Source organism: Notamacropus eugenii, chromosome 5 (genome assembly GCF_028372415.1).
Source record: "Notamacropus eugenii isolate mMacEug1 chromosome 5, mMacEug1.pri_v2, whole genome shotgun sequence".
Lineage (NCBI taxonomy): Eukaryota > Metazoa > Chordata > Mammalia > Diprotodontia > Macropodidae > Notamacropus > Notamacropus eugenii.
In genome coordinates this window covers 12,609,609-12,635,238 of record NC_092876.1, presented here as the reverse complement: position 1 = coordinate 12,635,238, position 25,630 = coordinate 12,609,609, and the positions used below count along the sequence as shown (strand labels likewise).

Here is a 25,630-nt window from a genome sequence, read left to right as displayed (position 1 = left end):
CTCCCTGTCTCTCTGTTTCTCTCTCTCTCTCTTTGTCTGTCTGTTTCTCTCTGTTTCTGTCTCTCTTTCTTTGTCTGTCTGTCTCTCTCTCTCTCTGTCTGTCTGTCTCTCTCTCCCTCTCTCTCTCTCTCTTTCTCTCCCCCCCCTTCCCCTACTATTCCTCCTCTGTCTTTCTATGCCTCCCTCTCTCTCAGTCCCGGGTTCAGTCTCTCTCTCTCTCTCTAACTCTGGATTTCGGGATCAGCCTGCCCATACCTTCCTGTCTCCCTCGGTCTCTCTCCGCTCTCTGGACCTCTCCCTTTCTCTACAGTAGGTCCGTGTCTCTCCCTTGTTCCTCAACTCCTCCACCCACGCTCTTCCCTCCCTCTGGCCGGCCCCTCCCCTCCCTTGACCCCGAGGCTCCTCGGCCCCCACAGCTGTCTGGGTGGGACTCAAGGGGCTCCGCACAAGTCTCCTGGGTCCCCGAGAGTAAAAGGACTGGGGAGTCAGACCCCAGGCTGGCTGAAAGGAAGCATGCAGCCCGGCTGGCACGGGCAGGGGGGCTGGGGGCGGGGTGCAGGAGAAGGCTTGACCAGAAGGTTGCCCTGGACAGGCTGTCCTCCAGGATTGTTGACTGACTGACTGACCGACTCGGGGAGGAGGTTATACAGGTTCAGCCAGAAGGCTGGGCGCTGTGCTGTGACATTAATGGGATCCGAGGGATTAGGAGGGGAACCCGCCTGCTCAGGCCCCCCCGCCCCAGGTGCGGCAGGGACGGCAGGCTCATCCCCTACGAGGGTGACAAGGGGCTAGGCGACCGAGCCGCGATCCAGAGGATGGCCGGGCGGGGCGGGGCTGCTCCGGACTGCTCTCGGAGGTTCCAGAGCCCTGAATCACCTCCTGGGCGCGGGATCCCCGGAGCACGGGACCATGACGTCATCGAGCTCCCTGATCGCCCCGCCCCTCCTATGACGTCAGCCCTAGGGGATCCGAGCGATTCCACTTAAGGAAACTCCGCTCGGGAGGGAGTGGCAGCCTTGCGTTCTTCGTTTTCCCCCGCGCCCCCCCTTGCCTGACGTTGGTAAACTCCGCTCCGTGACGTCAGCGCGTCGTATATAAGGACCCGAGGAGCCGTGTTTATTTCAGAGCCAACCTGACCGGAGAAGCAGGAGTACACAGAGAGACCGCGGAGCTCTGGCCGGACATCGAGCGCAGACGCCGAGCCTTTGGGGTCCCCGACAACATGAGCCCTAGCCCCAGCCCGCCGTGGACACCGCCGTGCCCGTGGACTCCTCCGCCGTGCCCGTGGACACCACCATGCCTGTGGACACCGCCATGCCCGTGCACGCCCTCGCTGCCCCCAGGATGACGCGCAGCCCGGACCCTGTGAGTCCCGTGGGGACGGGACGGACCGGAAAGGGAGCCGGGGCCCCGAGGGGCGGGACGGGAGGGGGCGCCTGGACCCCGAGGGGGCGGAACGGACCGGAAAGGGAGCCGGGGCCCCGAGGGGCGGGACGGGAGGGGGCGCCTGGACCCCGAGGGGGCGGGACGGGAGGGGGCGCCTGGACCCCGAGGGGGCGGGACGGGAGGGGGCGCCTGGACCCCGAGGGGGCGGGACGGACCGGAAAGGGAGCCGGGGCCCCGAGGGGCGGGGACGGGAGGGGGCGCCTGGACCCCGAGGGGGCGGGACGGGAGGGGGCGCCTGGACCCCGAGGGGGCGGGACGGGAGGGGGCGCCTGGACCCCGAGGGGGCGGGACGGACCGGAAAGGGAGCCGGGGCCCCGAGGGGCGGGACGGGAGGGGGCGCCTGGACCCCGAGGGGGCGGGACGGGAGGGGGCGCCTGGACCCCGAGGGGGCGGGACGGGAGGGGGCGCCTGGACCCCGAGGGGGCGGGACGGGAGGGGGCGCCTGGACCCCGAGGGGGCGGGACGGACCGGAAAGGGAGCCGGGGCCCCGAGGGGCGGGACGGGAGGGGGCGCCTGGACCCCGAGGGGGCGGGACGGGAGGGGGCGCCTGGACCCCGAGGGGGCGGGACGGACCGGAAAGGGAGCCGGGGCCCCGAGGGGCGGGACGGGAGGGGGCGCCTGGACCCCGAGGGGGCGGGACGGGAGGGGGCGCCTGGACCCCGAGGGGGCGGGACGGACCGGAAAGGGAGCCGGGGCCCCGAGGGGCGGGACGGGAGGGGGCGCCTGGACCCCGAGGGGGCGGGACGGGAGGGGGCGCCTGGACCCCGAGGGGAGGGACGGGAGGGGGCGCCTGGACCCCGAGGGGGCGGGACGGGAGGGGGCGCCTGGACCCTGAGGGGAGGGACGGGAGGGGGCGCCTGGACCCCGAGGGGGCGGGACGGACCGGAAAGGGAGCCGGGGCCCCGAGGGGACGGGACGGACCGGAAAGGGAGCCGGGGCCCCGAGGGGCGGGACGGGAGGGGGCGCCTGGACCCCGAGGGGAGGGACGGGAGGGGGCGCCTGGACCCCGAGGGGGCGGGACGGACCGGAAAGGGAGCCGGGGCCCCGAGGGGCGGGACGGGAGGGGGCGCCTGGACCCCGAGGGGAGGGACGGGAGGGGGCGCCTGGACCCCGAGGGGGCGGGACGGACCGGAAAGGGAGCCGGGGCCCCGAGGGGCGGGACGGGAGGGGGCGCCTGGACCCCGAGGGGAGGGACGGGAGGGGGCGCCTGGACCCCGAGGGGAGGGACAAGACTCCTCAGGGGACGGTATAGTGCAGGAAAGGGGTTTGGGACCTCTGAGGGGACAGGACTGGACGGGGGCAGGGGCATTAGGGGATAGGGAGCTGGGAACTTCAGAACGGAGAGGGAACGGGGGGCTCTCTGAGAAGATGAGGACCAGAAGGGTCCAGGGGGCCCTTGGATCCTCAAGGTGAGCAAGGAGAACTCCCAGCAGGGAGGGCAGGCAGGAAGGAAAAGGTTAAATATTATTAATGTGTGCTGGATGCCAGGTACTGTCCTAAGTGCTCTATAGGTACGGTCACAATTCTGAGAAGTGCTCTTATTCTCATTTTACAGCAAACAGAGGTTATGTGACTTGTCCAAAGTCTCACAGCCAGTAGGCTGCTGGAGGCTGGATTTAAACCTGGGTCTTCCTGACTGCAGCCGCTGAGCCTCCACTGCCTTGTAAGTGGTGCTTGAGGCTCTCAGAGGCTAGAAACGCCCGGGTAAAGCACACAGGTCTAGGTGAGGTAGTTGGTGCTTGTTCCTCGTTCTTGAAGAGGACCATGACATCAGGGAGGTGATGCCATGACATGCAAGTGAACTGATTTAAGTCATTAGGGTGACGGAGATGGCCCAGGATGTGGTAGGAAACCTTGGTCTTTTGCAAGTCTCAGTTTGACTGAGGCAACATCCATCTAGTGATGAGGGCTAGGTAAACAAAAATGAGACAAAGAACCTAGGCCAAAAAGAAAAAAATCGAAGTAGAAGGAGAAGACCCTCAGAGTTTCTGGCCAAAATAGAAACAATTCCTATTTTTACATTCACTCTGAGTCAATCAGAGTTCAAACAATGACTAAGTGGGGTTTGGCTTGGAACCTACTGTTGGCCAATCGGTGAAAAGCCAGAATGATTTGGGTTAAAGGCATGGTCCTGAAGAAAGAAATGTAGCCTGTATACCCCAAGATATCTTACAAAGATAGGAGAGCCAGAGTGATTTGGGGTTAAGACTAGCCTTTAAAAAAAAATCCAAAACTCTAGGGTAGGTGAAGGGTAACTGGTTAAAAGTGCTTAGGGCCACAAGGAATGGGACCTTAAGGAGAATAGTCAGGATTGGAAGTCTGGGTTGGCCAAATGCTTGGCTTTCTGTTTCTGTCCTGTGACTCATGCCAAGGGAAGTCTAATTTAGCCTGTTTGGTGCCTTCTTTTGCAGCCCAACTCTGACCTGGGACATAGTACTGGCATCTCCCTGGGAGCTTCCTTCAGGGGCAGCCTTTTTTCTGACATTCAGTTACTTTTGGCCTGGACCTGGTCCCAACTATGGAATGTGGGACTCCAGCCCAAGCCTAGAGGAGAAGCAAAGGATGTGAACCCTGAAGCTAGAACTGAGGAAGAAGAGGGCCCCTTCAATCAGGCCCCAGGACCTTGGCCTGAAGTCAGAAGAGCTCAGGCCAGCTCTAGCCTCCAGAACTGGGTTGGACAAGTGAGGAAAGAGGGTGACCAAGGAGTGGCTGAAGGCCCAGCAGACCTTGAGTCTGGAGAACAGAAGGTCCATGATGGAGCATCCAGGAGAGAAGAGCCTGGAAATAGGCCCACAGGTCTGGTCCAACGAGATGATGGGCAAGACAGGGAGCAAGCAGCGAGAGGCATCCTCATGCCTGGAGAGAACAAGGGGAATGAGAATGAAGAAGGAGAAGGGGTGGGAGATGAGATAATGCCTGAGGCTGAGCAAAGCCTCCCTTCCCTTGTGGACAGCTGCCCTCAGGGGCTCTGGCCTTTGGCCTGGCAGCTCAGAGAAGAGGCAGAGGAGAGGGGAATTGGGGGAGCTGAAGAAGGTGATGGCAAAGGAGGATCCAGCAGCCAGCCTCATCCTGTGCTCACCAGCCCCCTGCTCAGGGCCTGGGCCTACAGACCTGGAGAGGATGAAGGTGATGAGGATGAGGAAGATGTATCTGATGGGGAGGAGGGAGCAGCCAACCAGCCCCCTTCTCCTATGCTCACCAGCCCCCTGCTCAGGGCCTGGGCCTACAGACCTGGAGAGGATGAAGGTGATGAGGATGAGGAAGATGTATCTGATGGGGAGGAGGGAGCAGCCAACCAGCCCCCTCCTCCTATGCTCACCAGCCCCCTGCTCAGGGCCTGGGCCTACAGACCTGGAGAGGATGAAAGTGATGATGATGATGAGGATGATGTATCTGATGGGGAGGGGGGAGCAGCCAACCAGCCCCCTCCTCCTGTGCTCACCAGCCCCCTCCTCAGGGCCTGGGCCTACAGACCTGGAGAGGATGAAGGTGATGAGGATGAGGAAGATGTATCTGATGGGGAGGAGGGAGCAGCCAACCAGCCCCCTCCTCCTGTGCTCACCAGCCCCCTGCTCAGGGCCTGGGCCTATAGACCTGGAGAGGATGAAGGTGATGATGAGGATGAGGATGAGGATGATGTATCTGATGGGGAGGGGGGAGCAGCCAACCAGCCCCCTCCTCCTGTGCTCACCAGCCCCCTGCTCAGGGCCTGGGCCTGCAGACCTGGAGAGGAGAATGATGACCAAGAAGATGCTGAAGGAGCTGTGTGCAGGGCAGGCCCAGGGCTGCAGGTCTTCCGTGTTTCCATCTTTGTGCCTGGGGCTGAGCAGCCATCCCCCTGGCCCTCACCCCAGCTACCCCAGAGACTGAAGAAGCGCCTGAGGCCCCGACGGACCCCTGTGGAGCCAGAGCCAGAGTCCCCTCCAGGCAGGAAGGTGAGGACCCACCCTTCACAGGGGAGGCTGGGTAGATGGTAGCCAGGCAGGTCAGAGCTAGCTACAGCATCACAGATTTGTTTCAGTCCAGCTCAAGGGAGACATGGAGGCCCAGGGAGGTTAAGGACTTGCCCTGGGCCACACAACTTAATGGGATTTGAAACCAGGTCCTTGTGATTCTGGGGCCAGTGATGGGTCCCTTGGCCATTCAGGCTCTCTATGTCATATGAGTTTAGCAGAAGGTGGATGCAAGTGAAATTCAGATGCAGGTGCTGAGGCTGCTTTATTTACTAAAAATTTGTAAAGGGGCTTAGACCAATGCTTGGTACATAGTAGGTGCCTAATAAACACGGTTCCTTTCCCCTCCCCCTTTACTTTTGTCATTCCCCCAAAACCATGCGAAAGAGACCTGAGGACTAGTACCTTGCAAAACTAGTTAAGCAGAGGAGGGGGTGGGTGGGGAGGGGGCATGAAGGGCTGTCTGGAGCCCACTGTATCTGCCTCACTCACGCCATCCTCTGGCTGCCTCCTTCCAGGTCCGATTCTCCAGCACCGTGGGCCTTCATCTCCTGGCGGTATGGGCTGGGCCCGCCCGTGCTGCCCGCCGGGGTCCATGGGAGCAGCTGGCACGTGATCGGAGCCGCTTCGCTCGTCGTATCACCCAGGCCGAAGCCCACCTGGGCCCTTGCCTGTGCCCTGCTGCGCGGGCCCGAGCTTGGATGCGTCTCCAAGCATTGACCATTTCCCCTCAGTCTTCTTCCCAGGGTGGGGAGGGCCCCTACCCCAGCCCATAACTCATTCTAAATCAGCCTAGGCTTAGAACCCTAGAAAGAAGCCCGGATCCAGGCCTTGCTCAGCCTTCTCTCCCCCTTCCCTGCCTGTCAGTAGGCGGGTGGTATATGTGTGCAGAGCCTTCTTGAGGACTTATGGGTTATGAGTTAATTCCAGGAAGTCAGGGCTAATTGGTTACCCTTGTTTTATCCCTGATGCCTCACATAGTATACTTTTAATAAAGATTTGTTGAACATACTTGAATTTTCTTTATTTCTTTTATTAAAAATTTCACCAATCTCTGGGGTCTCCATCTCTGATCACTTTTCCCCAAAACTCAAACCTCCAAGGGAGTCCAGCTGGTGGAAATGAAGAACTGGGCCACAGGCAGGTTGGCTTTGGGGCCAGGGTTGGGTGAGGACTTGGGGGTTCCCTAGAGATTGGATCTCCTCAGCTTTCTAGTTTGGTGCCTGGAGCTGGGTCCCAGGACACATCCTCTGATGGTCCTTCATTTGCTTTATCCCCTAGGTTTTGGAGAAGAGATTTGTGACCATATGTCCATGATAAATGGCCCACTTAAAATTGGAACTCTGAATTGGTCATTGGGGGCTGGGGAGGGGAGAGGGCTGGCCTCATAGGAGCACACACTTGAAAGAGACCCCAGACAGAGGTTCTTTAGGTCCTCCACTAAACACTTTTAGTAGAACCAGGATCCCCTCTCCACAATACCTGCTGGACCCCAGCTGACTCCTCCAACAGTATCTTGTACTCACTAGGAACTCCCCCCAAACACCCAGCTTGTATGTATGGTCTCTGCAAATCCCTCTGGCTCCCTTCCCTTCTGCAGCCCCTCCAAGCCTTTGGAGCACACAAAAATACCTAATCTCTTCCACAGGAACCTCCAGTATATGGTCCCTGAGCTTCCTTTCTCCTGGCCAACTGTTTCTATTTCCATCAGCTAATCCTCACGAACTGATCGATCTCAAGACCCTTCCCCCTTCTGATGGCCTGTTTTAGGGTACTGCAGTTTATTAATGTAGTGCTCACAGCTGAAGACACAATGACCCCAAGACCGTGACAGAGCCAAGAAAACAATGGGTTTGGGGCCAGAGGTCTGGGTTTGCATCAGACAGCTGTATAACCTGGGGCCAATCGCTCCCCGTCTCTGGGCCTCAGTTTCCTCTCAAGTAAAACCAGGCAGGCCATTGTACTAGGCAGCTTCTGGGTAGCAGGCTGTGGAAAGGCTGGCTGTCCCAAACACTGAGGATGCTCAAGCCGTCTTCCTCCTCTCTCCGTTAAACCGCCCGGGCCCTGGAGAAGTGGGTAGCTGGAGGGACTCTTGACTCCCAGATATGGCTGGGCTGCAACCTTACCGAGAGACTCCGACAATTGGGAGTCCTTCGGTGTTTCCGCGGCGTTCGGCAAAGGCTAGGACTACAACTCCCAGAAGCGCCCTGGGCCGATTTTGCGGAGAGAGCCCTTGTTTTGGCCTCGAGGGCTGCTGGGAGCTGTAGTCCGCCTAGGTGCTCCCGGGAGGTGCACGCCACAGGTTTGTGGGGAAAGAGGCTGGCCACTCCTGAGTCAGCGCCGAAAGGGAGCCTGTGGGGCGGAGCTGCCGCCCTGGGTTCCTTTCCCCTTTCCTGTCTCCATGGCAAAGGCATAAGATGGAGTAGAGGATGGCAGTGGCTGCGGTCAGCTTCCCTCTCTCCCCTCCTCCCCTTAGCCATCTGCTGTGCCCAACCCCCATTTCCGCACAGCACCTGCCCGGAGCCTGCCTGGTCCAGGCTTCTCCTCATCCTTAGCGCTCGTGCCTCTGGGACTCAGGAGTCCCTCAGGCCGAAGTATCCTCCTCGGGCCCTTAACCTCGGAGGCGTCCTCCCCCAAACTCTTCGCTTAAGGGATTGCCTTCAGTTCTTTCCTTTCAGAAACCCACGCGGTTCCCAGTCTCCTTAGCCCTCGGACCTAAGCGCCGGGTGGCGCTTGGGTCCTCTTCTTCCCTGTCCGGAATTGTGCCGGTGACGGCTCCAGGGGCACAGTTTGAGGACTGCTTGGGCAGATATGTGGACCAAAGACAGGAAGTAAGTCTTTATTGAGCGCCTACTGTGTGGCAGGCACTGTGGTAAATTATCTTATGTGATCTTCTCAACAACCTTGAGAAGTAGGCGTTGTTATTATCCTCATTTTACAGTTGAGGAAACTGAGGAAGACAGGGGTTGCGAGTTGCTCACCGTCGCACAGTTTAAGTAAGTGTCTGAAGTCGCATCTGAGTTCAGATCCTCCGGAGTTTAGGGTTCTACCCACTGAGACTCCTAAACTGCCTCTAAACATATGGAAGAGAGAGGTGGAGAGAGACAGATATGGGCGAGAGACTGACAGGAGAGAGACAGATCGGACAGAGACAGCAATAGAAAGAAAGAGACAAAAGACAGAGCCTTGAGAGGCGGGGCTCCACTCTGAGAGACAATGGGAAGTCCAGAGAGACAGAGTCCAGAGGCAGATTCGGCTATAGAAGTGGAGGTATTAGACACAGAGACGAGTTCCTGGGGAGACAGAGAACTTGGGAAGGGAGGGAGGTCTGAGAGGATGCTCCTGTAAGGTTTGGTTGGATCTGACCTAGAGAGTTCACCCCACACGTGTCGCGCTCCCCATCCCCACCCTGAGGCGAGAGCTACAGACAAGTTCATACATATTTAATTCCCAAGCGCATTAGGCCAGTTGGCTAGGCGGTGACTGGAGGGGAGGGTTAAGGGTGAGGGCTGAACTCAGGCGTCCGGCTTTCCCTTAGGGAGGTGTTGAGGTCTATATATAGTGCAGAGGCGGTGCCTTAATTAGGGGCGGGGATTTGAGGAGGTTTACTAGAGTTCCTGTGCCGGTAGGGGCCAGATTTCTGGGTCCCTTGAGGGATTAGGTTTAGGACTCCGACGCTATGGCCAATAAGTGCTGTGGACGCTCGGAGTTCAGACCGCAAGGTCTGTCAGGAGACGGCGCGGAAGCCTGGAGCTGTGATCCCACATGAAGCAGAATCGACCAAGCTCCTGGGGGCTCCAAGTGGGAGAGAGAGGGTCGCTCCACCCATCAAGCGGGTTGATCTAGGGTCTCGCAGACAGTGGGGCCAGCCAGGATGTCTTGGTGGGCGGGGACGGGTCTCCGAGTTCTTCGAAAGCCCGCCTCCTTCAAGAATGGCACGAACTCCGGACTCCCTCCGAGGGTTGGGTCTAGGCTTTGGGTTCCGATCTTTCCTGGGCCGGGGGTCCCTCAAAAGCCGGAGACCTCGGCCTCCGGGAGATACTTCTAGGAGCGGGGTGGGGGAGCCCGGTTATCTCAGGCTCCAGGGAACAGAGCGGGTCAGACTCCGAAGTCCATTCAAAGAAAGGATTCGGAGCACCTTGTGAGGGTTAGTTAGAGTTGTCGGCGCTGGGAGTCCCTCAGAGGGTGGGGGTTTCTCAGGCGGGGCGTTCACTAGTTCTGGCTACCTCAGAAGGTAATGGCCTGGTCTTCATCTCCCACGGTCCTTCAGAGGATTAACAGAAATTAGGGTCTCACCGACTGAAAGCCCTCCCTCTGAGGGCTGGGTTGAGGGATTGTACAGAAGTGTTTTAGCAGCCAGGGGGCCTTCAAACTCCTGGGATTGCTTCTCAGAATCTTGGGGGCCCATCTTGGGGGAAGAGTGTGGGTCTCGGAGGCCCGGGTCTACAGGGGGCGGGGCTGGGGACTTCTACCAGAGTCCAGGGGGTGGGGTTTCAAATGGAGGGGGGACCCTGACTCAAAGGCTAGGGGCCAATGATGCTGGGATCCCTCAGAGGACGCGGCCCCAGGGAATTGGACGAGGGTCCCTCACAGGCACCTCAGACTAGGGGCGTCTTTCAAGATAGCGCCCAACTCCAGGGTCCCTCATAGGGCGGGGCTCGGCCTTCGCTCACTCAGGGACTGGTGGCAGCTCGGGCGGGCGGGGGAGGAGTCTTGGACAGCCCCGCCTCCCTCCCTCCCTGCCGTTGGGGCTCTGGCAGGGGCGTCCACATCCCCCGGCAGCGGAGCCGGAGCTGGAGCCCGAGCAGGAGCCGGGCGGGGGCAGCGGGGGCCGGGCTGGGCCGGGCCGGGCCGGGCCGGGCCGGGCCGAGTCAGGGGAGCCGGAGCCATGGAGTTCCGGCAGGATGAGTTTCGGAAGCTGGCGGGCCGCGCCCTGGGCCGCCTCCACCGGTGAGTGAGCGCCCGTGGTAGAACCGCCCGGGCCCCTTGGACAGCGCGCTCACTGAGGCTCTTGCCTCTGCTTATCTCGCACTGTCTCGGTCTCTGTCTGCATCTTTTTCCCTCCCTGTTCTCGTTTCCCCATCTGGGTTCCCACCTCTCCCTTCCCTTGCTGTCTCCCATTTCAGTCTTTCTCCCCCTCCGTCTTTTCCTCCTTCTCTATCTCTTCCATCTCCTGTATCTCTTTTCCCCATCTCTCCGTGACTGTCTGGTGGGCTGAGGGCCTTCCTCCCTATCTCTTCCTCTCCCATCTCCTGCCTTTTCTCACCTCTTGGAGTTCCTCCTTTCTCCCTCAACCTATCTCCCTGGCAAGACTGCTCTGTATATCTCTGTATGTCTCGGTCCCCCTCGGCCCCTCCCTTTAATCCAAAGCTAAAGCGGATTGCAGAGGGTGGGGTAGGAAGATCCATGTGTCCTTGAGGGGGGTTAAGCCCAGAAGGGGCTGAGGCACCAGCCTGATGCTTAGGTTCCTGAGGCAGTGGGAGTTGGAGGGCAGAGGAAGGCGCGGGGAGGACCGAGTCCAGGAGTTTAGCATACGTTTAAGGAAGGACTTCCCCCAGGAGAGGCTGGGGCTGACCTGGGACTCCTCTGGTCTGTCTGGAGCAACTAGTCCTCCAGTCCCGTTGTAGTCTAACCTCTGTTCTGCTAGACTGGATCAGAGGGATGGGGAGGCTGCTGTGACCTTGACCTCCCCCCCCCCATCAAACACTCATATCCCTACCCCTCCTTCCTTCTCACCTCCTTTCACACTCAGCTCAAAATATTCCAGTGTGAAGAAGAAAAGAGAAATGCAGCCCCCATCTCCCTGCAGGGCCCCAGGAGGGCAAGAGAAGGGAACCTCTTAAATACTCCCCACCTGGGTCTTCCTCCCTGACTGTGGTCTCTGAGTCTCCTTCTCTCCAGGCCTGGGTGTTCTCTGTCTCTGAGTGTTTTTCATTCTCTCCCTGGGGGTCAATCGCGCTGAATCTTCATCTCAGTCCATCTCCATTTCTGGCTCATCGCTCTCCTCTACATGTCTCAGTTAGGGTCTCTGTTCTCCTCTGAGTTCTCTTCTGCCCTATCTAGATGTGTGTGGTGGGTCATTGGTTCCGTTTTTGCCCATCTCTAGTCTTTGAGTGGTGAGGATGTGGTGAGAGGCACTAGGGATGCCCAGACACCTGACCTTTCCCCCTCACCTTCCAGGGATGAGGCCCTTAGAGAAAGCAGAGGGCAGCCTGGCTCGCCTGGGGAGAACCTTGAGGGAAGTGTGTGGGCGAGGGAGGCAGAGGAGCAGATCTCAGAAAAAGAGATGTCTCTCAGGTGGAGCTGGGGCTGAAATGTGAAACCAAGAGAAGCTGAGAGGAGCCGCAGCCCCCTAGCCCCCCCTCAGGCCGCCGCTGGCGGCGGTGGACGATCGATGAACCACCGCAGCCGGAACCCGACACTCAACAATAATTTGGGACTGATGCCTTTGAGCTGGAAACTAGGAGACCTGGGTTCCCACCTGCCCCTGGTGGATGACCTTGGATATTCCCTGACCCTCTCTGCCCCATCCCTCAGTTGGTAGAGGGCCCATTGAAAGGCTGAAGATGGGGCAGCCCTAGTGAGAGAATTGCTTCTTGTTCCTACTGTGTAGAGAAGGAAACTGAGGCCCAGATAGGAGTAGGAGTCGGTGATAGTGGAGGCCACACGGGGCCCCTGAGGTGGTACTGAGACTGCCTGGGTCCCTCAGTATCCTTTGCCATTCCCTTCTGGATGCGCATCTCTCAATCTCCCCCTTCATTCCCTTGTCTGCCTTCCCTCTATCCCTCTCATTGTCTCTCTGCCCCCACATCCATCAACATTTCTGTTCTCCAACTTTGCTCTGAAATTCTTCCCCTTCTTCTCTTGGTCTCTGCTCCTCTGTTTCTCAGTCTGCCTTTTCCTCAGTCTACTTGCTCCTCCCTTTGCCCCCCTCCCTTCTTTGTCTCTCTCCTATCTCTCCTTGTCTCTTCGGTTCCTTTGCCTCTCCCTTTAACTCTGTGTCTCTTCCATAGTCTCTGTATCTCTGCAGCTCACCGGCTCAGCACCTCTGCTTCTCGGCACCCCCTTCTTCTGTCTCTACCCCCTTCTCCGTGGATCCCTCCTCTGCGTGTCCCTCCCCCGTAGGGGGCCTGGGTCCCTGCCCGTGTTCTCTCCCCCACCCCAGCCGGTCTGGCCGTTCCCTCTTTCTCAGTGTCTCTTTAGCTCTCTCTTCCTCCCCCGTCTCTCTCGGGCTCCATCTGTTCTCAGCTCCTCTCCTGGCTCAGCTCCCTTCCCTCCTCCCTCTCCATCTCTGTCTTGTCTCTCTGGCTCTGGCTCTTGCCCCAGTCTCTTCCACACCTGCAGTCTCTGCCCATTCCCTCTGCGGGCCGTCCTCGACTTTCTTCCCCTCTGGTTGTCTCCCCCACTCTGACTCTCTCCCTCTCTCAATGTCTCTGTCTCTCTGAATCCCTGTGTCTCTGTCTTTGGGCCAACTCATACAATCGTCATCCCCGGCTCACAGTCCGCCCCCGTTCACAGGAGCGCCCCATCTGTTTCTATGATAACCCCCCAGGATGGACTCAGACACCAGGGGCCCCGGGGGCAACTGAGAGTAGGGTGAGGGTCCGCGACCCCACGTGATCAGATTAGGGGTCGGCTTTGAGCAAAGAGCAGAGGTAGGAAGATCTATTTATCAGCCCCAGCCGAGAAACAGCTGTTCCTGCGACACCTTCCCGCCAGCCTCCTTCACACCTTGAGCTGTTGAGTACATTTCTGGGAATGTGTGTGTGCGAGCGCGGAGGCCGCTGGGACCTAGGCGGCCGGGCCTCCAGCTCCCTTCCCCCCGCCCATGCCTCACCAACCCCTCCCCCGTTCCCACCTCACGTATTCGGGGCCTGTTCTAGGGGCTCCGAGGAAGCTGGGGGAACGAACGTGCGGGTCTGCCAGGGGACTTGGCCACCACAGAATTCCTGCCTGGGCCTTTTTCTGACCCGACGGATAGGACTGCTGAGATCTCAAGAGGGCAGGGAGTGGGGGACGACGTACCTGGGCCCCAAGGGGGAGTGGGAAGGAAGGGAAGCCTGGGTCCGAAGGAGCGGGGCTGAAGGAAGAGGGATGCCGGTCTCCCGGAGGGGGTTAGGGGATTCCTGGAGAGGCCAGGGCCAGGTGACAGAACGCCTGGGTCCCCGAAAGAGAGCCCTCGACAACAGCTTCGCCTTCCACGGCCCAGGCTCCTGGAAAAACGGCAGGAGGGCGCTGAGACTCTAGAATTGAGCGCGGAGGGCCGGCCGGTGGCTTCTGGCGGGGCTGCAGGGCGGCCGCGGCCTGTACTAGATTGCACGTGCTGGGGGCTCCCCCGTCGCTACGTCATCGCCGTCATGAGCGGTCTGGGTTTCTGCATCAGTTTCGGCATCCGCTGCAACCTGGGTGTGGCCATCGTGTCTATGGTGAACAACAGCACAGTGCACAAGGGTGGCCACGTGACCGTACAGGTAAGCCCCCGCCCCGCCCCTGCTCGCGGTTGTCCTCTGCACTCCAGCTCCACTCAGGCCTCTGTAGCTAAGGCAGGCCTAGAGTGCGAGGAACGCGGGGCAGGAAGAATCAGAGTCAGAGACACCCCGAGCCTCAGAGACTTGAGAGACCCAGCTTGAGAGACCCAGAAAGAGTCAGACAACTGGAGACTCAGAGACTCGCAGAGACTCAAACAGTAGAGAGACCGACCCCGAGACTGGAACACCCATCCAGGCTCAGACAGCTAGCGAGACACCGAGACACAAGGATGGGAAGGCGCAGGGCAGTGGAAACCCGAGACTCAGAAACCCTGGGAAGCAGAGACAGGGAATAAGACGCAGTGAAAATCAGGAACCCGGGTAGACAGAGACAGGTGACGGACAGATGGAGGAAATAGGTACTCGACGACGAGGAAACCCATGCAGGGAGACACACATAGGGATACTCAGGGACACCTAGTATCTGGGAAATTCAAAAAACCAAAACTAATTCAAAGTACAATAATGGATTGTCAGAGATTGGGAGATGTGGAGTGGCAGTCTTAAGGCTTCGGGGGCTGAGAGGGAGAGAGAAAGAGACTGAGACTCACACAGAGACCCAGAGATTCCAGCGCCCAGAACAATGCTGTGGAAAGCTAAAGGAATGAACCAAAAAAAACCCCCAAAACCCTAAAACCGCTGATTGGAGTCTGGATCTAGAGATAATCACTGGCTCCCTGCTAATGGGGGGGGGGTTCTCTTCTGTGCCCTGTACAGAAAGCCCAGTTCAGCTGGGACCCTGAAACCGTGGGCCTCATCCACGGTTCCTTCTTCTGGGGCTACATCGTCACCCAGATTCCCGGGGGCTTCATCTGCCAGAAGTTTGCGGCCAACAGGTGGGGGCGGCACTGAGAGAGTAGGGTGCATCAGCAGGGAAGGGGGGGCATAAGTCTAGGGGGCGGTGAAGAGCTGCTCGGGGGCGGGGCCTGGCTCATCCCCGCCACGCCTCTCTCCTCCCGTCAGGGTCTTCGGCTTCGCCATAGTGGCCACGTCCACCCTCAACATGCTGATCCCCTCCGCTGCCCGAGTCCATTACGGCTGCGTTATCTTTGTGCGAATCCTGCAGGGACTGGTGGAGGTGCGAGTTCATCCCACTTCTTCGATCCCGGCCCCGCTTCCAACCCCGCCCCTTTCTCTGAGAACTAGCCTTTCTCGGTCCCACTCTCTCAGCGCAGTCCCTTTAGCGAGTCCTCCGCCCCTCCTTTCTAGCACCGCCCCTCCAAGCTAAGCTCCACCCCAATCCCTGACCCCAACCCTTGTGACCCCCGTTTCCTTTCAGGGTGTCACGTACCCAGCCTGCCACGGGATTTGGAGTAAGTGGGCCCCGCCCCTGGAGCGCAGCCGTCTGGCAACCACAGCCTTTTGTGGTGAGAGCAGGGGGCAGGGGGAGGAGGAGGGGATCCGAGGGGGTGCGGGGCTGGAGGAGGGAGCATTTGACCCTGGTAGGGGTCAGGTATCCGGTGCCTAGATTCCCGTAGGGGCGGGGTCTGGGGGAAGGGCATCCTGGCATCCCCGTAGGGGCAGGACTGGCACTGGTCCTCCAGGTTGGTTCCTAGCTCCCGGCGCTGTCCCGTAGGCTCCTACGCTGGGGCTGTGGTGGCCATGCCTCTCGCCGGAGTCCTGGTCCAGTACTCGGGATGGAGCTCCGTGTTCTACGTATATGGTGAGTGGGGAGCCGGGGGGGCCGCTGTGGGGAGGCCTGGGTGTGAGGCTCAGACAGGCAGCCGAACCTTAGCCCTCTCTGTCTCACGTGCCCTCTCACCCCCGGCCCCCAGGAAGCTTTGGGATCTTCTGGTACCTCTTCTGGCTCCTTGTGTCCTACGAGTCTCCGGCCCAGCACCCGAGCATCTCAGAGGAGGAGCGCAAGTACATTGAGGACGCGATCGGCGAGAGTGCCCGACTCATGAACCCGCTTGTGGTCAGCCTGGGGTGCCCAGGGACTCGGGGACCCAGGGGTGGGGCTTTGGAAAGGAAAAGGGAAGACGCCTGCCACCCAGAGGCATGGGGGGGGGCGTGTCACCTAGGACCCAAGCGGAGAGTGGGAAGGTGCCTGAGTTCCCAGGGCCGGGACGTGGAACGAGGGAGGAGAAAGGGCCCAGGGTGCCGGAGCAGGGCGAGGGGTGAGTCCTCAGGAACTGGAGTGGAGGATGAGGGGCAGCGTCCCGTGTACACGGGTCCACTTCGCCTTCCATGAAGCTTTTCTGGCCCACAGAAATTCAGCACGCCGTGGCGTCGCTTCTTCACGTCCATGCCCGTCTACGCCATCATCGTAGCCAATTTCTGTCGGAGCTGGACGTTCTACTTGCTGCTGATTTCTCAGCCTGCCTATTTTGAGGAGGTCTTCGGGTTTGAGATCAGCAAGGTGGGCCCCCTGCACCGTCCCACCTTGCTCCTGGCCGTCCCCGACGGGGCAGTAGTCGAAGGGGAAGAAGAGACCTTACCTCGGAATGGGCTCGGGGAGGGAGCGGGGAATGCCAAAGGCAGGAAAAGGAGAGTAGAAAGGGAACCAATCGAGCACCTGAGTGGGAGGGGAGGTCCTGGAGGCTCTGCTGGACCTGTGCAGAGAGGGGGCGGGGCCTGGAAACAGATCCAACAGGCTCCCTTCCTCTCCCCTTCCCCACCCCACAGGTGGGCCTGGTGTCCGCGCTCCCTCATCTGGTGATGACTATAGTAGTCCCCATCGGGGGCCAGATCGCTGACTTTCTGAGAAGCCGACACATCATGTCCACCACCAATGTTCGCAAGATGATGAATTGTGGGGGTGAGAAGTGTTCTGGGGCAGCTGAAAAGGCTTGGAGGTGGAGTCCATGATACGTGGGCAGGGGGAGGCAAGACTTGGAAAGGGGCCTTCTTCCCGTTCCTCTGACCTCTGGGTTCTCGAGGGGGTGGGGCTAGGGTGGGCACGCCTGGGTTCCGGAGGGGATAGCCAGGACTCCTGGGTCCTCACAGGCTTCGGTATGGAGGCCACATTGCTCCTGGTCGTCGGCTACTCTCACTCCAAGGGCGTAGCCATCTCCTTCTTGGTCTTGGCGGTGGGCTTCAGCGGCTTCGCCATCTCGGGTGAGGCCTAAGGTCGGGCTAGGTCTGGGGGAGGGGAGTAACGAGGGAGTAACTGCCAAGCTGGGCAGTGTCTCAGGAGGCTCTGGCCGCTCCCAGGCTTCAACGTGAACCACTTGGACATCGCCCCGCGCTATGCCAGCATCCTCATGGGCATCTCCAACGGCGTAGGTACCCTCAGCGGCATGGTGTGTCCCATCATCGTGGGGGCCATGACCAAACACAAGGTAAGGGCCCAGTCCCCACCGCACCTGCCGCTTATCCACAGCCTCCTCAGGTTCTCCTTGGTTCTCTTGGTTCTATTTCTCTTGGAATCTCACTGGCTCTTTCTTTTCCCACTTTCTCTATTTCCGTGTTTTTGGAAACCTGTTTCTCCAAATTTCCTGCTTTGCTCTCTCTATCTCTCCCCTTTTTGTGCCTTTCCCCTGCCCCTTTACCTGTCTCTTCCCCTCTCCCGAGTCTGTCTCTGCTGATATCTGCTCCTTCTCTCTCTCTCTCTCTCTGCTATTTGCCCATCTCCCTCCCATTCCTCCCTCTCCTCTCCCCCATCCCTGTCTTTCTTTCCTCTCTTTCTCTCCCTCCCCCCATATTTCTCCCTCTCCTTTTCCCCTACATTCCTCCTTTTCGTCTCCTGTCTTCCTCATATCTCTCCCTGTTCCTGTCTCTGGCTCCCTCTCCATGCCTTCCTCCCCGCCTGCATCCCAACGGCAGACCCGGGAGGAGTGGCAGTCGGTGTTCCTCATCGCTTCCCTGGTGCACTATGGGGGAGTTTTGTTCTATGGCATCTTCGCCTCCGGGGAGAAGCAGCCTTGGGCGGAGCCCGAGGAGCTGAGCGAAGAGAAGTCCGGTCTTGTCCAGCATGATCAGCTAGCAGCCAGTAGTGATGAGAGCGATGGCCCAGATGACCCTGCCTTCTCCTACGTTGCTGCCTCTGGGGAGCCCGCCGCACCAGGAGCCCCCCCTGGACCAGGCCCTGCGCTGGGTCCTGGGCCCCCACCCTCCTATGGGGCCACCGGGAGAAGTCCTGCCCCACCCACCTGGCCCCCAACCCCGAGGGACTACTGACATTCCCATCCCAATGCTGTCTAGGGCCCCAGGACTCCATTCCCAGTGGTTCAAGTCACCCAGTTACCCCAAATCCCACTTCGATGTTTCTGCAGGGCTGCAGACTGGCAGTTTCCAGGATGCCCAGAGACCTCCTGGTTCTCAAAGCACCCCCTTCCCCTTTGCCTTTGTGGGTTTATGAGCCTCCCACAGCTTCAGTAATAAGGTTCCCTAGCATATCCTTCCCTTCCCAGTCAACTGATCCTAACAGTCTTGACTGTGGGTGTCAGGGTAGTCCTTCTCAGGGGACACCCGAAAGCCTCCCTCAGTTTCCCAGGGGTTTCTAGACCGTCCCCCCGAAACACTCCAAAGGACGCTCTCAGCATCTCTATCTTCAAAGAGTTTTCAGTCCAAACCTTGGAATCAAAGGCCTTTCATGTGAGTTTCAAAATCCCTCCTCCAGGAGATTCAGTTTCCTCCCTCTTTGCCAATCACAGGAGAGGCTGAGGCTGAAGCCCCGCCCATTCTTTCTCCCGGCTCCCAATCTATTCCAGGGATTGATTCTCACCAGCGTTTCTGTCAGAGAGCAACGCCCCTACTTTCTTTCCCCAGCTGTTTCTTAGGGCTCACTTCTGCTACAGCACTAAACAGATGCCAGGTTTAAAGCCCCCCATCCCCCTTTCAATGGTAAGAGGAGATTTTGAAACTGCAACCTAGACCCCTTCAATCCTCAGGCTCTCATAGAAAAACCCTTAGCGCTCCATCAGTTGTGGTTTTAGAGTTTCCTTACAAACAAAAACCAAAATGAGGACTTCTCGGATTTTTTAATGGTGGTTTCCAGGTCCTCCGGACTCCCCAGAAGGCAGTTTTGAGTTGAGCTCCAGTCTCTTCCCCCAATCCTGGCCCCTCTAGCCAACCTCTCCAGCTGAGGGGGCCCTTGGCAGTCGGGTTCACAGAAGGTCTGAGGCTTCCTTAGTCCTTGCACTTTATTCCTCCCCGGCCTCCACCCTCCAGCTCAGGGGCCTTCGCTGTGGTCTCCCAAACTTATTTACAAGGCCTTCTGGGCAGGAGGGACTTACAGACGAGTCCCTGCCTTTCCTAGCCCAAGGCTGACTATGGTCCCGAAGGACCCCGACTGGGGTGAGGATGGAGGGGCCACTTTGTGAATGTGTGAGTGTGTGCCAGGTCTGGTCAAAATAAAATACTGTCGTGTCAATGTACACCTAGGTGTGGCCCCAGATATCTGGACCTCCAGCTTCCTTCGATAACCTCTTCCCAGCGTCCTCAGACCCTCCCCTCAGCCCCCTCATTGACCACGTCATTCAGTGAGGGTTAGAAAGACGAGAGTGGGACCAGTTATGGGGACCTTTTTAATTCCGAGTCAGTGGGGTCCCCAGGAACGGAAGCCAAAGCATCTCAGACTCTCCCCCCTCCCCCCGCCCCATTTCAGGCCTACAAGAGCAAAGCATGCTGGGTAGTAGCCAGTGTTCGGGGCCCCCAGCCCCCGGGGGACCCTCTCTCGGCTAATCTCAGGCTCACACAAAGTTGTTGGGCAGAGCAGCAGGGGAGAGCGGCTCCAGGCGCAGCGGCGACGAGCTTCGGCCCGGGGGCGGGGGCAGCTTGGGAGGCAGAGGGGGCGTGCTCGGTGGCTGCTTGGTGGCAATGTGGGAGGGAACCCACAAGTCCGGGGCGTAAAAGTGGAGGTCATAAGGATCCTTCGGGGAGTGCAGGTGGAGAGCTTTGGGAGACATTAGGGGTAGGTGAGTTCAGCTCGTCCCTTTTCCCATTCCCACTTGCCTGCGGAAGTGGGTATGTGTGTGGAGGGAGCTGCCTTTAGAAACTGAGTTCCATCCCCCACCCCAGCCCATGGTACTGATGAGGAAACTGAAACTCCGAATGGAAGCCGAGTCATTTGCCCAAGGTCCCTGGGGAAGGAAACGACCTAAGCCAGGACATGAGTCTTCTGCTATCAAAGCCAGTTCTTGTCTAAGGACATTCATTATCCACCACCACTACTGTCTCCACCCCCTCCCCTCCAACTACCAAACACACCCAGAATCTTAGAGCTGGAGAAGGTAGCAGAGCTTATTAGGCTGTTTCCCTCATTTTACACATTAAGGAAACAGGTCAGAAAAGAAAGTCTGAAGTGCCCAAAAGAGAAATGACAGGATACACAGGACTCGAACCCGGAGCCTGACTCCAAATCTAACTTTCCGCTACAAGAAAATGACTCCCGACGACTATGAAGCTGGTGCTGTCGCTCCCCTCCCCTACTGGTCTTACTGAAGCCCTCTGACGGCTTGTGGTGCCTCTTTCCTTCTCCTCCCAAAGAAGAGCAAGGAAACTGAATGGGGCCTTTGGACCCTTTTAATGAAGAGAAGAGGGAGAGAGGAGGAGTCTGGCCCCTGGAACAATGTGGGCAGGGCTTAAGTGGGATGTGGGCTGGGGGCCTAGGTGAGGAGGCGGGGCTTGCGCTCACCTGGCTCATCGCTGTCGTTCGGCAGCCGGTGGTGTCCAAAGGGTCTAGAACGTGCAGCCCGGCGGTATAAACACCAAAGGAGCAGGAAAACTCCGAGTAGGAGCCCAGCCCCAGCCAGGAAGAGGCACAAAGCCCCGCCTCCCGCGCCGCGAGATCTACCCACTAGGGTCACACCTGCAGGGAACCCGGGTTGGGAGGGAGGCTCAGCAAGCGAATTCTCCAGACCCACAGACCTGGGGCTTCTAGTGGACCCAGACGTCCCCTCTCCCAACCCTGGCGCCCCGAGCATCCCAGATGTTTTGTATCTCCGTCCCCAGTCCTTGGTCCTAAGTTAACATAGATAGTCACCTTTCTCAGGGCCACAGGCTTCCTGTTCCTCAACCCCCGGACCTAAGATGACCCACACCATTCGCTTCTCTGGTCCATCACCTCCTGGACCAAAGTTAACCTAAGCATCTCTTTCTCTGCCCATTTACAGTCCATTCCGAATCCCCGCTCTGGGGTGGGCTGATCCAGATAGTGCTCTCTCTCCTCACACTCTATCCCCTTCCTGGTCACAGAGCTGACCCAGCCATCGCCCTGTCTCTCCACTCTCAGGGCCTCCCGGCCCCAAACTGAGTCTCACCAGTCTCCTGAACTCTCTCTACTACGATGATGGTATTCACAGTGTCGCTCCCACGTCGCCGCTGAAGAGGCCTAGGCCGAGCTGGTGGATCAGGGGGAGGTGGAGGTTCCAGGAGCCTGGAGGCTGCAGGGAATGAGTTCTGAGGACCATTAGAGGGTTGGGGATCTGATTGATGGGATGCTTGGTAGGGAGTCTCGGGGGACCCAGAGTGGGAAGTCATGGAATATTCTAAGTAAGGAGTTTCCGGGGAGCTGGTGCTGGAGGCGGCAGACGATGCCATATGGGACATTTCTGGCGGGGTGGGGCTGGGGGTGGCGGAGGATTCTGGGTGGGGTGTTTCTGGGCTTTCAGACTGAAAAACCGGGGAAGATTCTAGATGGGGAGTCTCTGGGGGGTCAGGGATAATGGTCCCAGGAGATTCGGATTGCATATGTCCCGGGGGTTCAGAGCTGGGGGTGCCAGGAGCTGCATGGACAGGCTCTGAGGGCTCATACTGCGGGACACTGGGAGATTCTGGGGAGGGAGTTTTCAGAGGAAGGTTGGAGGACCCTCGGGGTTCAGATCGGGAAGTCTCGGAGAGGTCAGGACTGGGAGTGGCCTGGGATTCTTCTAGGTGTACAGCTGAGAAGTCAGAAGCGTGGGGCTCTGGCTGTAAAATCTCAGGGGCACTAGGGCTCTCGGTTGCGTGTGATTCTGGTTGGGAAGGCGCTGGCGGCATTGAGGCAAGGACCTTCAGAGATTCTAACTGTCCAACCCCAGGAGAAGCTGGGCCCGGGCTTTCGTAGGATTCTGGCTGGGAAGTTTGGGAAGGGATCCATTCGGACTGCTGGGGGGTCGGGGCTGGGGTCTCTGGAGGGGAAGTCGCTCCAGGGACCACGCCGCCCTCTGCGTTGTACTGCTTCGAGGGCTCCGGAGGTGGCGTAGCTGCGGGGGCCGCCTCGGAAACTGGGGAGCTCAGATGGAGGAATAGGAAGACGAAAAGCCACAGCGATCTCATGGTGCACCAACTGCGCCTCACCTATGCGGGCGAAATTGGCGAACTCCTGGAGCTGGCGCCACACCCGGGGCTGCCCCCACCCTCAGTTACTCCCGTTGGTCCTCAGGTTCCCATTTCCTCCCTCCAGCTCCAGTGCACCTCCGCGGGGGACCAGCACGTTATCCAGAGGGGAAGGGTGAGGCTGGACTACAACTCCCAGGGGGCTCCTGGGCACCAGAGCTCGCAACCCGAAGGGACTGGAGTGCCGAGCATCATGGGATTCGTAGTCCGCCTCCTTCCCTGAGTCGTGTTGGTCCCCGAAGGGCGAGGTCTGGAGGGGCGAGAGGGTTAGGGGATGTCTCCTAGCTCCCCAGTCCTCGACCCTGATTACTGTCTGCGCCTTCTCAATCAGATCCGGAGAGCCGAAGCAGGGAACTGGTGGTCAACTGCCCTCCCTCATTGCCCCCATACCCCGAGGGACACCACCGGCTTTCACTTGTTTACAATCCAAGTTGCTCGGAGACCCGCTATGGAAGAAGATGCGAGGTCCCCTAGAGGCGGAGGTTGGGGGGAGGGGAAGCCTGTGCACCAGAAAGCGAGGGGGAGTGGGGCGTCAAACTCCTGCCTGGGGTGGGGGTGGAGTGACCTGGACTGGGAACAGGGTGCAAAGAGTAGCGTTTGGAATTCCGGGAGCTGGGTTTCAAATGCTGGCTCGGCCACATCTTTTCTTCCTGTGTGACCTTGGTCATTTCAGCCTCTCTGAGGGTCAGTTTCCTCATCAATAAAATCTATTGGTAGTGGCATCTAAGATCCCTTAGGGATCTTTCTATGATCCCATGATCCCTTCACGAGGAGAGGACAACGGTCTGTACTACTGGGTACTTGATTTGGGAAGCTCCTGGGCACCGGAGGGGTTCTGAGGCGGAACCTGAGCCACTCGGACACCTGTTACTTGGTGGGGATCCCTTATGAGAAGGAGGTGGGGGAGAGGCGAGCCAGGATCAGTGCGTTATCTGGGTGGGAAGTGGACTGCGTTGGAGTGAGGTGGGAGGAAACAGAGCTCCTGGGTTCCTGATTGGGGCGGCCTCGAGTGTTTGGGTGCAGGGTCCTTACCTGAGGGTCAGGGCCTTAGCAGCAGCAGCAGCAGCAGCAGCAGCAGCAGCAGCAGCAGCAGCAGCAGCAGCAGCAGGTGGTGTAGAAAACTGAACTCGGGCAGGTGAGCTGCGGAGACAAGGATGCAGGCGGGGCCTTGGGGAGGGGGTGAGGCACCTCACTGTCCTTCCCTTGAGAACCCGGGTGCCAGGCGACTGGGCCTGCTCTTAAAGGGACAGAGCTCGGAAGGGGGCGGGCAAGGCTCCCTGGATGGTGTTCAGCCCCACGCTGGGGTCCCAGGCATTCTTTTCTGGGGAATCCAGGTGTTATTCCCTCTTCCCATTTCTAAGCCTTACTCTTGGGACCCTATAGAGCCCAGTGAGTCAACTTGACAGTCACATCTCTACAGGGTGCCTCGACTCACTTAGGCCCTGAGTTGTGTCGTGGAGTGGGTGTTTACAAAGGTCAGGGAGAAGAAGCTTCCTGTTCCACCCTCCCTACCACTGTTCCCAAACCGACTGTGTCCTTGATGTGGCTCCCGCTGTAGACCTGTCCGTACTGTTGTTACCGGACCCTTCCGTTGGACCATCTGTCCCCGTCCCTCCCTCAATTTCTTTGTCTAGCCGTGTCTAGCCCAAGCTCTCTTCCTCTTCCTAGTGGTTCCTCTGTCTGTATCTCCATGTGGCTCCCTCTCTGATGGTCTGAACGTCGAATCCGCCTTTCATGACGAGTCTTACTTGTTTACTTATCCATGTCACCCTCTAATCATCCATTCCCCGTCTCTCTGCTGGCTACCTGTCCCCTCATTTCTTTCCCCCTTGCCATCCCCGCCTCTCCCCCACCCAGCCCTGGCCCCTCCCGGGCCCAATTAGGGCCCAACTCCGGCTTGAGTTCGTTCAGCCTCCTCCGCTCTCTGCTGCTCATTACCGGCGGCAGAGCCTAATGAGGCTGGGGGCGGCGTGACCCCGCGGCCCTGCCCGGCCCAGGCCTGCGTCAGCGAGGGCCTTTATAAGGGCTTTGGGGGTGGCGGAGATAGACTGCGCCTCGCTCGGGACAGAACAGGACCGGTACGGGCTGGACCTGCCAGGAGACTGGAGGGGGGCTGGGGAGATGGCTGGAGCCGCTGAGCAGGACTTGTGTACCCCACAGGTGATGGAGAACCCCAAGAGCCGGGGGCGCCGCCGGTGCGGGCTACTGCTGCTGCTGTTGCTGCTGCTGCTGCTGCCTGGGATCTCCGGCACCACCGGGGCTGTTTTGTCCCGCCCTGAGAGCCCCAAGTAGGTATGGGGGTGCGGACCAGAGACAATCTCCCAGGCCACACGCAGGAACCCCTGACTAGCAGAGTTACATGGGTTGAGAGACGTACAGAGACAGAGATAGAGTGAGTGACTGACAGGGAAAAGAGATACAAAGAGATAGATCCCGAGAGATAGCAATGCAGCAAAACTGAGGGAGAAGCAGAGGTGGGGGAGCTGAGAGACTCTCAGTGACAGAACCGAAGACTGCTCGAGAGAAAGCGACAGAGCGGGATTCTCTGGAGGAAACTGGAGGGACACACTGGGCTGGGACTAGGACGGGTCTGCTCAGAGAGCTGGAAAGGGATCAGGAACTAGGCTGGGGAGATAGGAGTGTGGCCACGGACTTCTCGGGCGGGGATCGGAGTGGCCGTGGTCTCGCTTCTCTGAGTCGGATCGGGATGGGGTGAGCGGGATTGGGGAGCCTGGGTGCCTCTCTCTCTCTCTCTCTCTCTCTCTCTCTCTCTCTCTCTCTCTCTCTCTCTCTCTCTCTCTCTCTCTCTCTCTCTCTCTCTCCTCCCATCCCCACCCCGCACCTTGCAGCTCCTGGCTCCCGTGGGTCCCGCCTCCCGCCTCTCTGACCCTGCGGAACTGGAGTCTTCAGCTGACCGGGGAGGACCCCGCCCGGGCCCCCGGGCCCCGCCCCCAACTCGAGACCCGCCCCCAGGACCCCGCCCCGAGCGCTGGACCCCAACGGCGCCTGGTGGTGGCTGACGACGCGGCTTTTCGGGAGCGGGCTCGCCTTCTGGCAGCCCTGGAGCGGCGCCGCTGGCTCAATTCCTACATGAACAAGCTCCTGGTGGTCAGCAATGCGGCCGCGGACTGACACTGAGCTCCCCCCAATAAAAGTTCCTCGTCTTTTTTCAGCCTCGTGTCTTTGGTGCGCCGGGGAGAGGAGCCTGGGGGGCCTACCGCAGCCCGGTGTGGGCCCGACTCCCCTCCTTTACTCAGTGGCAGCTTTGGGGCCGGCGAGCCATCCTCCCAGGGCTCGTGTCCTTTTCCTTGTCTCCCACTGCCTCCCACTTTCTGGGCCTCTTGGGCTGCCTCTATCTCTGTCTTGGCCGGCTGTTTTTCTGTTCCCTTTCTCTTCTCACTCTTCTCTGTCTCCATGCCCCATCTTATCCCTGCCTGTCTC

At 59.2% G+C, this 25,630-nt stretch overlaps 4 protein-coding genes across 5 annotated transcripts; 3 read left to right on the top strand and 1 right to left on the bottom strand.

Annotated features, from left to right (window-relative positions):
* Positions 1-1,127: 1,127 nt before the first annotated feature.
* Positions 1,128-6,410, top strand: PPP1R15A (protein phosphatase 1 regulatory subunit 15A). The gene is made up of 3 exons (XM_072607402.1): positions 1,128-1,365; positions 3,858-5,381; positions 5,918-6,410. Exons 1-3 carry the CDS (start codon positions 1,297-1,299, stop codon positions 6,173-6,175), a joined length of 1,851 nt encoding a protein of 616 aa, XP_072463503.1. The 5' UTR covers positions 1,128-1,296; the 3' UTR covers positions 6,176-6,410.
* Positions 6,411-9,964: 3,554 nt separating this feature from the next.
* SLC17A7 (solute carrier family 17 member 7) lies at positions 9,965-19,248 on the top strand. Its single transcript, XM_072607379.1, has 12 exons — positions 9,965-10,349; positions 13,609-13,870; positions 14,645-14,763; positions 14,891-15,005; positions 15,207-15,294; positions 15,504-15,590; positions 15,703-15,845; positions 16,140-16,289; positions 16,556-16,688; positions 16,877-16,987; positions 17,084-17,211; positions 17,696-19,248. The coding sequence occupies exons 1-12, from the start codon at positions 10,288-10,290 to the stop codon at positions 18,047-18,049; spliced, it is 1,752 nt and encodes a 583-aa protein (XP_072463480.1). The 5' UTR covers positions 9,965-10,287; the 3' UTR covers positions 18,050-19,248.
* A 131-nt stretch (positions 19,249-19,379) lies between these two features.
* On the bottom strand, positions 19,380-23,345 carry GFY (golgi associated olfactory signaling regulator). Its single transcript, XM_072607380.1, has 4 exons — positions 23,222-23,345; positions 21,133-22,150; positions 20,508-20,681; positions 19,380-19,766 (listed from the first exon to the last, which is right to left on the bottom strand). Exons 2-4 carry the CDS (start codon positions 22,127-22,129, stop codon positions 19,564-19,566), a joined length of 1,374 nt encoding a protein of 457 aa, XP_072463481.1. The 5' UTR covers positions 22,130-22,150; positions 23,222-23,345; the 3' UTR covers positions 19,380-19,563.
* Positions 23,346-23,582: 237 nt separating this feature from the next.
* Positions 23,583-25,356, top strand: PTH2 (parathyroid hormone 2). 2 transcript variants are annotated; one of them, XM_072607382.1, is made up of 3 exons: positions 23,583-24,267; positions 24,350-24,477; positions 25,039-25,356. In XM_072607382.1, the coding sequence occupies exons 2-3, from the start codon at positions 24,353-24,355 to the stop codon at positions 25,319-25,321; spliced, it is 408 nt and encodes a 135-aa protein (XP_072463483.1). In that variant the 5' UTR covers positions 23,583-24,267; positions 24,350-24,352; the 3' UTR covers positions 25,322-25,356. The 2 variants fall into 2 exon arrangements, with proteins under 2 accessions (XP_072463483.1, XP_072463482.1); XM_072607381.1 differs by having other exon boundaries at positions 23,583-24,477.
* The last annotated feature ends 274 nt before the right edge of the window (positions 25,357-25,630 follow it).